At 32.6% G+C, this 12,089-nt stretch overlaps 1 protein-coding gene across 1 annotated transcript in view; it reads left to right on the top strand.

Annotated features, from left to right (window-relative positions):
- Window positions 1-11,383, top strand: part of SEMA3E (semaphorin 3E) — a 238,043-nt gene extending 226,660 nt beyond the window's left edge. Inside the window, exons 16-17 of the mRNA XM_049772801.1 lie at window positions 967-1,106; window positions 10,656-11,383. Coding sequence (XP_049628758.1) covers window positions 967-1,106; window positions 10,656-11,108 — 593 coding nt within the window. The 3' untranslated portion in view covers window positions 11,109-11,383. The remainder of the gene's footprint in view (window positions 1-966; window positions 1,107-10,655) is intronic.
- Window positions 11,384-12,089: the final 706 nt, after the last annotated feature.

Here is a 12,089-nt window from a genome sequence, read left to right on the forward strand (position 1 = left end):
AATAAACAAAGAAAATCACTCTCCAGGGCCTTCACAACATGGTGGTGGTTGGTACACAGTTGCAATGCCAAGAGGAAGTATAACTGTGGTAGGACAGCACAATTGGAAGCTCAGCTCTGCTTATGATCAGATGTAGGATTGCAGTTCAGCATCATTTTGCTAGTACTCAGGCCTGAGAACTTGGCATAGAATTTAACCTCAAAGACTACTTATTAGAATAATGCAAAATCTCAATCTTAGGAAGAATTTAGGAAATTTTGGGGCTGAGAAGGAGTCAGATCTACAGAGAAAACAAAATGAAATAACAACAACAAAAAATAACAAGATCTAATTAAATTTGGAAACCAACAATAATTTCACTTGCTTTTATTCCTCAGTTCAGTGACATATATTTATTTGCTTATAGGTTAATTTGTATTCAAGTTAAAAGGGAGTCTTTCTAAAACGAAGCACAGATTATAATTTAAAAGCTATTCTGGAAATCCTTACTTCAATATCTTACTCTTTAGTTACTGTAAGAGCCAATATCTATATGTAATATAAGTGTAATATTCCTTGTAAAGATATTTGCATGTGTGCGCCACATCACTTAAACTTCTACTCTTTGTATTTATGAAATTGTTCCTATACCTTGTCTGTCTGGTGCTTCTTTTTTTCTGTCTGCTTTAACAATAGTGTTGTCACCATTAATATCTCAAGCAGTTAACATTGAGGCACCTTGTTTTTTCTTTAACCCCAATGTTTGGAATCAAACTATCTTCTAATATCTGTAGTCCAATAACAAGCTGTGATTTTCAATGCCTAAATTGTAGTATATAACTAGTCTAAATAACTAGTTTATATGACCTATTATAGTAATAAATAAAATAAATTAAAAATAATTACTATATTATGAGAATTGAATTTTTCACTCATATTACCAATAAAATAAAAGTCACAAGACCAATATTAACATTCCTATTGCAGGAGATGCTTTGGATAAGACTGAAGAGAGACTTGCCTATGGAATTGAGAGTAACAGTACTTTACTAGAATGTACTCCAAGATCTCTACAGGCAAAGGTTATCTGGTTTGTGCAAAAAGGACAAGACACAAGGAAAGAGGAGGTAATGGCTGGGCTTCTATGCCATGATGTTTTGCATAGAGTGTGTGATTTGTAAATAAATTATTATTTTGTGTACTTTTTTTAAAAGGTTTTCTTCTTTTTTTTATTTTTGGGACACACCCATTTGATGCTCAGGGGTTACTCCTGGCTATGCGCTCAGAAATCGCCCCTGGCTTGGGGGGACCATATGGGACGCCAGGGGATCGAACCAAGGTCCATTCCTTGGCTAGCGCTTGCAAGGCAGACACCTTACCTCTAGCGCCACCTCACCGGCCCCTATTTTGTGTATTTTAAATTCGAAAGTCCTGTATTATATGCGTTTGATTTATTGTACGTGATAATTTATAATTTAAATACATAAAATAAATTTTTACATCTAAATATATAATATATACGAGCATATATTTCTATGTTTATGTTTGTATATTATGCAAATAATGAAAAGTGGATACTTTTTAAAAGATAGTTGAGTCATGGTGATTTGGGGCATTTTTTAGATTGCACATGAGGCAGTGCTTAGAGAGCTAGTTTTGTCTCAGTGTTTATGGATTGCTTCCTGATGGTGGTCTTAGGACCATGATGTACTAGTGATTATATTTATTTGGGCCTTGTATGTGAAACATGTGCTCCAATCTTTTAAACCACCTGAATTGTATTTTACAAATTTAGTCTTGTGTTGTTAAAATTATTTAAGTCATATCATCCAGGGCTATAAAAATAGCAAACATGAACATTATTTACTTATATATATTGGGTAAATGGCTAATATAATTAAGAAGGCATCAAAATTAGCAATATAGCATCAATTGTACAATAACATTGTGTTATCACAAATGATACTAGTTCAGTTTTTCACTAATAACAAAAGAGTGAGTACGTAGTCCTAGAACGTGCTCCAAGCACTTTTATTCTTATTTTATTTTTATTTTTACAATCATTTAAAAATCAGAAAGGAATACATTTTATAGATTAAATATCTGATATCCTACATTTACTATATTAATCTATAATCATCTATAGATATATCTCAGTTAAATTAACTCCCATGGAGCTTTGGCTTGTATACAGCAAGGGACCAAGGACATGACACATTTAAAAAAGACATATAGACTATTGGTAGTGATGTTGTGATTTCAAACTCAATTTTCACAAAAGTGGAACATAAAAATAGAAAATAGAATAAATTGTACTATTTTAAAGGGGAAAATTCTTGAAAAATGTCATTCAAATGGTCCTTGATAAAGAGAAAGTTACTATTTGGACTTGGAAAGAAATTGGTGAGACCTACATTAGGTATTAGGAGAGAAATAATAGATGAATATTAGATAGTGATCAGTCAAATCTTATTTTAATTTTGGCTTTAGAGATCAACTATTTATCATTGATATCAAAAATCACTGACTTAAAATGTTTAGATTATTAAACTTTATTTTGAGGAAATATATAATAGCCAATTGTGAAATAAAAAGTCTGTCATGTTTTGCCATGAAGTCATATACATCATTCTGAAAAAATGATTAAATTTGAAAACTACACACTCATGGGATAGATTTAGAAAGAAAACAAGTTACCTTAACAAACTTTATTAAAATTAATGTAGAATTTATAATATGAAAAGGATAATCTTCTGAAGTTTTTGGCATCATAAGAATAAATTAAATGTATTAAGTTATAAATAATACTCAATTTCTATGCATGTAACAATATATTCAACATGACCTAAGGAAAAGTAAAGTATTAAAGCAATTTGCACTAACTCTTGATTTAGTATAAAATGCTTTGCATTTTGTAAACCTGTGGAGAATTTATTGTTAATACTGTCATAATTCACTTAGCAAGAGAAGACTGAGGAACAGTATATAGTCCCTCCAGTTGAGTGACTTCATAAGACAAAGAAATTTCATATTTCTTTCACATTCTTTACTCAGAATGTTTTGTTTTTAATTTGAAGTCTATCATAATCTGTCTTATTTAAATATTTTTACCATAACGGGGCCAGAGCAGTGGCACAAGCATTTTCTGCCTTGCCTGCACTAACTAGCCTAGGATGGACCATCGTTCAATCTCCCGGTGTTCCATATGGTCCCCCAAACCAGGAGCAATTCTGGGCGCATGGCCAGAAGTAACCCCTGAGTGTCACCGGGTGTGGTTCAACCGCCCCCCCAAAAAAAACCCCATATCATTTTGGCATATTGTATCCATCTCTGTTCAATTATAAGTTTTATTCTCATGGGATTGATATAATATACTTCTTTTAGTCCCCATTTTTAATTACAATAAAATTTCCCTAACTAATTTGTGTATATTAAAAATTTTGCATTTATTATCTGCACTGAGTTATAAATAAATAATTTTTGATTTCTATAGATGTAATGATATATATTCATTTGAAATCTAAGACAAAGCAAAATTCATATTTGCTTGCTCATCAAAAGCTTAATGTTCATGTGATATAGAACAAAATGGACTGTTTGCTTTTATAGCTCCATAAGTTACTTTTATGTCTTTTTTAGAGTTTTATTCAAGGATTACTTTTATATATTTTCATTTAAAGATACAAGATCTTTTTTTTTTTTTTTTTTGGTTTTTTTTTTTTTGGGCCACACCCGGTGACGCTCAGGGGTTACTCCTGGCTATTGGCTCAGAAGTCGCTCCTGGCTTGGGGGACCATATGGGACGCCGGGGGATGAAACCGCGGTCCGTCCTAGGCTAGCGCAGGCAAGGCAGGCACCTTACCTCCAGCGCCACCGCCCGGCCCCTGATACAAGATCTTTTAAGATATATAAAATAATTTTACCCTCACCCTTACATTGTTAAGTATGTTTATATTTACCTAGTTAATGCCTCATGAGAATGTGGCATGTTTTTAGATATGAAGCCTTAATTTAAATTAGTAATAAATAGATAATACATTTTTGTATTAAAGAAAATTAAATTGTTGGATTTGTTGAGTTTATACATTGGTTTATAAGTGGCTTCAGTTTTTGTATTTTAGGACTTACAATTATGATATCATACATGGAAATGTTTCTTTAGACCCTTTAACAATGGCCATACAAGACTTGGAAAAACACTCTAAGGACCACTTGTTTGCAATCCGGTCAGAACATAGACTATAGAACCTGTGAAGCCCCAAATTTTACTATATTCTCTTTACAAAATATCCATTGATCTCTGATATAGAAACTCAAAATTAAGACAGATACACAAGTAAACCTTAGTTTTAAACATCTGAATTGAGTTGTCAGAATAACCAAACATAATGCATATTTTCTTAAAGTGCAGCCTTTTCTTAGTTTACTGTCTAGCAAATCCAAAGTTATCCCAAAGACATTGTAAGCAGGGTTCTAGGGAGGAATGGAATAAATTTATACTTCCATTCTCTACAGTGTGAAATAAACACATATATCTATATAAATATATAATATACACACACAAAAACACATACATATGCATATTATGCAGTAGGAAAAATTGGAGGCAATTATAAAATATATAAATTTCTTCTTGTCTGTGATACAAAATAGTTGAGCTACTGACCCATGAGATCAGCCCCAAATTTCCACGGTCACTCTGGAAGATTTATTTTCCATCATTCTTCTTGTTAGTTCCATCATGAGTATTTGGTTTAAGGAAATTTTTTATATCTTAGAAATAAATCTCATTTAAATAGCTAAATATGTACATACAAATATGTAATAGAATGTTTGAATCATGTGAAATTGTGCATGTCATTATATAAAGTGGGTTTTATAAGGGAAGATATGTGTGTATCTTAGAAATTAATCTCATTTTAAAATAGCTAAGTATATATCCACTTATACTGGAATGCTTAAATCATGTAAAATTTTAAATGTTTATTACAGACAGCTTAAGAGAGAATATATGTTGACATCAGAACTTCAATTTCACTTTACTCTCAATTCCTTTTTTGACTCTATGCCAAGTGTTATTTTTCAACTCTGTCTCTAGACCACCTACTGAGTAAGAAAAATCTATCAAAGACATTTAAATGCTGTTGAGTAATTTATGAGACACATTCAACTTATCAGTTAGTAGTTTATTATATTCATTCTAAATGTGTTGTTTCAAGTAAAACATAAAGTTATTAATGGATCAATTCATCAGTATCTCTTGTACAAATAAAACAAAGAAAATTGGCATACACAAAATATATCTTTAATTGTTAATGAATTGAATTATGTCATCAAAACTAGAACCATATAAATGAAATCTCTTACTTGGCCACTTTATTTGCTAGGTGATCCTATATTCACCAGGTCTTCCCTATATGAACATCTTAGGGATCAGTGGAAACCATAAGTTTATATTATTGTCTTTAGATACATATACCAAAATTGTCATTTTCCTAATAAACATGCTTCAACTCGTTAAGTTTTTCATAACAAAAAGTACATGAACTTTTTGTCTCATTTAAAACATCTGGTTAACACTTTTGACTTTTCTTCCTCACACCACAAAAATGTGCTCATCTTTTCAGAACCGAAAGCTCTGTATAGACAAATATTCAGAATTTACTTTTTTCCATCCCTGATAAGCATTGATATGCCTCAGATATTTTCTAAGCAGAACAAGTAACAGTGTAGCCCAAAATCTTTATTTATTTGTAATGATAAAGAGAATTTCTATGGTATTCATAGGAAATATAATGCAATGGTGTGGTTATAAAAATAGAAGAGGCACTATAGTCTTATTATATTATTTATTTTATTTTTGAGCCCACATGCAGTAGTTCTCAGTGGCTTTAACTGTTTCTGTGCTTGGGATTGACCCCTGGCAATGGTGCTGGGATTTAACTCAGGTCAACAGGATATAGGCAAGTAAGTGCCTTAACTACCTGTATAGTTATAGACTTAGAAATTATAGATTGCTCTAGATTTAGATATTTCTTTTATTAATTTAATAAAAGAACATTGACCATCTTTGAAAATTAAGTATATCTTATTTGAGGCATTTTAAACTATGTATCATGATAATGACAGCAGGTTCAGTGTTAAGTTTATGGTAGATCTGCAAAAAAATAAGAATTTTCTTTTACGTTTCACTTGATCTAATCTAATATATATATAGTATTCTACATAATTAAAAATGCCCACCTACCAAAATACTTGATTATAGGATAATATATATGAACCATGTTATTTAGGCTTCATTGAAAAGCTTATATTGCACAGTATTATACTTACCCTATAATATAACATTAAAGAAATGCTTACATGGTTCTGTTGTTGAGATTCTTGTTTTATGAGAACATAAGAGGAATTTTCTCAGTTCTTAGTAGCAGTAAAAGCTGTAATTTTATAAAGAGTAAATATATTATTTATAGGCCTTTATTTTTTATTTCTACAATTTAAAATGAGGTATCATTGCTTATAATAGTATTGATATCAATTGATGCTCATAGTTCTACTGTACCATATTCAAAACACAAGTGCCAATATATTTTAGAGATATTTGGATCTTAAATTTCAGCATAGTTAATTTCTTCCTTCGGTCGTTTAGGGTAAATTTGAACTATTCTGGATATAAATGGTATCTTTGGGGGGGTGGTCCACACCCTGGGGTAACCATATATAAAGCAAGTGTCTTTTCAGCTGCACCATTTCTGCAGTCCTCTTTTATACTTTTTTGTTTGACTGGATTAGGGTCACACCTCAGAATGAGAAGTACTTACTTCCGAATCTGTCCAGGGATCACTCCAACCAGAACTCTGGGGACTATATCTGGTTCTGGGATCAAACACAGATTTTTTTTATGTACAGTATAAGTGCCCTACTATCTATGCTTCATCCTGTCCTCTTGTATATTTGTTAAAGATTACTAGACAAATTAAATTTTAACCTGCCAACAATCTATACTACTGAGTAGAATATTTATAGATTTTCCCCATTTCTCTCTTCTATTTCTTTAGTTTTTGTTAACTTTAAAGAATTCTTTTTTTATGTGTTAATTGGTTCATATATACAAATGCCTGAAATTTATTTGTAAAAGGATTTTGGGCATGCATATTTATACTGTATAGTTTTCCCTTACGATTTATGATAACTTTTTTTCTCACATCTTTTGTACTAGAAACTAGATTTCTACATAGATAAAACTTACTTTTTTCCCTCCCCAATGTAGTAGGGATCTTTCTGTAAATATGTAAGCATTTTGATGTATAACAGATTTGCAGTAAAAACTGTAATAAAAGAAAAATTTCGGGGATGGGGTGATAGAGCAATGTGTAGGACGCTTGACTTGAGATGCCCTGGTTCAATCCCGGTCATCCCATTTGTTCCCATGAGCACCACCAGAGTGGTTTCTGATTGCAGAGACAGGAGTAACTGGCTGATCACCTCAGGGAACAACCACCCCACCCCTCCAAAAAAGAAAAATTTATGTGCCATGGGGTATATAAACCAAAAAATAAAAGAAAAATTTATCCTGACTCATTTGCTATTTGTGTATGATGACCAATATTTTACCCCTACTGCGATAAGCTGAATAAATAAATATAAAAACAATTGGCCTTTATTTGCGGAATAAACTGATTCTATTGTTAAATATATTCTGAATTAAGTCAACTGAAGGCTTAAGTTTTCCTCTGAAGTGTTTAGAACCATCTGGTCCATACACGTGGAAATAACTGCGCTTTTCTTACTAGCTAGCTACCAGATGTGAGGGTTTCTTTGTTCAATTATTTTTTTTATTTGACATTACAAAACATACTGAATCAATCTTTAAGTCTAGAAATATTAAAACCATTTTCAGTAAGAGATTCTATATTTTTGTAGTTTGCCTATAAGAATATTTGATAAGATGATGTATTGTGTACCATATTCCTGATCAAGAAAATGTGGTCTACAGACATGGAAACCAGCTGTACTTCAGCTGGTTGAAACAATTCTATAAATCAAGATCTGCTGTTAAAGGTACCCCTATTAATTAAAGTGGAAGTTTAAATTAATTGTGGAAAAATTTCAGATACAAATATCTTAGTCATGTTTTATTTTTAGATATTTGTACTCCATAGATAATGCATTTAACTTTCAATGTGATTTTATATACAATGTAGAGCATAGAGATTTGATTTAAAATATATTTTATTTCTGAATCTATGATACTGTTACTAAGAGGCAAAACACAACATTCTGAGACAGGTACTACTTCTAACATGACATGAAATACCTGTACAATTTTCTTTGCAGTATTAAGCTACTGCATCTTTAGTTGGGACTTCACACACACATACACACACACACACACACACACACACACACACACACACAGAGCAATGTTTCTCAATCTTAAATTTCTGATTATAAGAGAAATGTCTACTTTTTTTTTTTAGGGTGGAGGGAGGAGGAACAAGAAAGGAAGAGACCAGAAGGAAGGGAGGGAGAGAGAGCTAAATGTCTACTTTTTATAGCCACTTTTAAATTTTTTATAAAAACAGTCTAATCCATACATCAAGTGTAAAATAAGAATCCACAAGTTGTTATCTCACCCCACATACCATGTTTCTAATCCTTTAGGCAGACAGGTCTGAAGAACCAGGGTAGTGCAAAGAAATAATGCCAATTCAAACAGCAAATGATGAGCATAATGTCCTTGGCCTTTGCTCTCTCTCTGCCCCCAGAAAACACCCATAACTCCTTCTTCTTACACAAATCATTACTGGACTTAGAATATTTGAATGACTTTTGGATGTATATTTTTTGGTCATACTGGTACATTATATGTTTATACAGTATGAACAAATTAGTATGTTCTTATTTTTCACTATGAATTAGGCATGCCAATTATTTGGAATGTTCTGAATAATTTAGGAGTTAAAACTTAGTCAATAAAACTTACAATATATAAAAATTGTGTGGGAAAATTATTTGAAGAGGACTATTAATGCCAGCTTGTGTGCTACAAATATGTGTTAGTAAGTCAGAAAAGGAAAGAGAAGATCTCTCTTGATATACTATAAAAACTATAAATAAATAAAAAAATTAAATCTAGAAGTAATTTTTAAAAAATGTGTTGATAAACAGCAAGGTTCACTAAGGTAAAGGAAGAATAACATTAACATGAAATGCAGATCTATGAAATAAGGTGGTAGTACAAAGGATAGAATACAGAAGGTTACAAAAAGGATTTGAGTATTATAGAGGTTGCCACTTCCACTTGTCATTAAAAATAAAGAATTTTGGGACCAGAGTGATAGTGCAGCGTTACGGCATTTGCCTTGCATGCGGCTGATCCAGGATGGACCTGGGTTCGATCCCCAGTGTCTCATATGGCCCCCCAAGCCAAGAGTGATTTCATAACCAGTACATTACCAGGAGTAACCTCTGAACATCACCAAGTGTGCTCCCCCAAACACACGCACACACACATACACACACTCAAAATGAATTTTATTGGCCTGCTAGCATGACTGACTTTAAACTATTCATAAAATATTTGTAAGAGTAAAATTAGAAGTATATCCTTTATGTTTATAGCTTTACTCAAATATAGAATCAAGATAAGTTGATAAAGAATAATCATATGCATTGTTTCAATTGTGATGATTACTTATTGAAATCAGTACCTTCTTACCCTTGCAGGGAGACAAACTACTACATGTGTGTATATGTAAAAATCTGCCTATAGCTTTGAGAACCATGTGATGACCTGCCAGAATCCAGGATTCTGACTGCAGAATCAGGAGTAACACCTGAGCACCACCAAAGTTGTCCCCAAAACTAATAACAACAACAAAAACCATAAAAATAAAAAAGCTGGGTTCTTTATTGGTTGTGCTAAGGGTTGCAGATTTATTCTCAGCAAAATCTATCAATAGCAGTGTTTGGAAAAGTGAGGATTAATCAGAAGGCTCTTGTATTTTCTAGTTTGAGAATTTTGAGTTGATGCGCAAGTATAGCAGTTCCTGCCATAGCTCTGAACTCTGCTGTGTTGTGTCTTAAATAATTCAAATTTTTTTACTTGTTTGGTTTTTTTGTTTTGTTTTATTTTTTGGGCCACACCCGTTTGACGCTCAGGGGTTACTCCTGGCTATGCACTCAGAAATCGTTCCTGGCTTGAGGGGACCATATGGGACGCCAGGGGATCGAACCGTGGTCCATCCTACACTAGTGCTTGCAAGGCAGACACTTTACCTCTAGCACCACCTTCCCAGCCCCAATTCAAAAAAATTTTTAAACATCATTGCACTCTCACTTTGAGTACTATGTTGAAAAGATGTCTTTTCCTAAAGTATAGTGGAAATTATTATAGGGAAGACTAGTTCATTGCTCTTAAATATATTAATATGAAATTATCTCAAGTCATTGACATGAAACAATCTCAGAAGAAATTGAGTTCCAGGAATCACACATGCTTGAATACCTTGGTGTCTCTTTTTATATCTCTGTACATCTATAATTTTTAGGATTTCACTTCATAGAAGTGAAAAGGAGAAGAAACTCAAGGTAGAAAATGACCAGAGTGACGTGCTGGTATTCTTTCTTCTGCTTAACACTTTACATACATTTTTATTTTCTTATTCTTGCAGGTGAAGACAGATGACAGAGTGGTTAAGATGGATCTTGGCTTGCTCTTCCTAAGAGTACGCAAAATGGATGCTGGGATCTACTTTTGTCAAACAGTAGAGCATAATTTTGTCCACACTATCCGTAAAATCACCCTGGAGGTAGTGGAAGAGGAGAGAGTGGAGGCAATGTTTAACAAAGACTTGGAAGTGGAAGGGCCTCACAAGATGCCTTGTCCTGCCCAGAGCAGCATTCCACAGGGAGCAAAACCATGGTATAAGGAATTTCTGCAGCTTATTGGTTATAGCAACTTCCGAAGAGTAGAAGAATATTGCGAAAAGGTATGGTGCACTGATAAGAAGAGAAAAAAGCTTAAAATGTCACCCTCCAAATGGAAGTATGCCAACGCAAAGGAAAAGAAGCTCCGTGCTAAGGCTGAGCACTATCGCCTGCCCAGACATACGCTGGAAGCCTGATGGGCAGAGCTGCCTATCGACTTCTGAAGGATTTATATTTGGAAACTTTAAGAAAAATCAAACTTATTTGCATCAACTAAAAGATATTTCTGTAATACAGAAATAATTATAAATGTGTTATGATAAATTATTCTATATACTCATTTGACTGGTTAAATCATATGAATTAATTTTTAAAAAAATATTTTACTCAATGATTATTCCATTACATTCATTGAAAAGTGCACGTTGTGGTAGTTTCAGTACATGGTTTCATTTTTCTATGGAAATTATTATTTCACCATTGGATGAAAGTATTATAATGCTGAAGATAATGTAGACTCAATAACTACAGAAAAAAATAATGTTTTCATTTTTCTGAGTGTTGCCTTTCTATCATAATATAATTTATGCAGAGCATCGGCTATTTTGCCATTATTGTGTGGCCTCTTTGTACTTTCAAATATATTGTCTTGGTGTTATCTAAACCTCTGAGTTTTATGAAGCAGGTGTTTTGTAGTTTCTCTAAACCATGAAAGAAGTTGTGGTCAGTTTGAGGTTTGTGCCTTTCATAAAACATTCATTAAGCTACATTCACAAAATATAATTATGGTTTCTAATGAAAACACACCCTTCAGATTTTGCTTCAGCGTGGAAACAATAAAGTTAAAGTAACTTCTCAGAAAGAAAGAAATGAATGGCAAAACAGATGGCTTTAGAACTCTTTAACAGTAAAAAGCTTTTTTCTACTGCCCTCTTCTGGTTGAAATTATATTATCATCTTTCTTTTTCCTGAACATGCAGCTAACTATAGTAGATATGAAAAGTTTCTCAATTAATTCGTGTAGTCCACTTTCAAAAAAAAAATAACTGAAATGAAGTTTTTTTAATGTTCAAGTCAAGTTAACAATAAAGTGTGGGGTGATTTGGTGAACCACAAAACTTTTTATTGAAAAATTTAATTAGAAAGATTTGTGGAAAGAGAAAGATAAGTACAGGCAT

Source organism: Suncus etruscus, chromosome 1 (genome assembly GCF_024139225.1).
Source record: "Suncus etruscus isolate mSunEtr1 chromosome 1, mSunEtr1.pri.cur, whole genome shotgun sequence".
NCBI lineage: Eukaryota > Metazoa > Chordata > Mammalia > Eulipotyphla > Soricidae > Suncus > Suncus etruscus.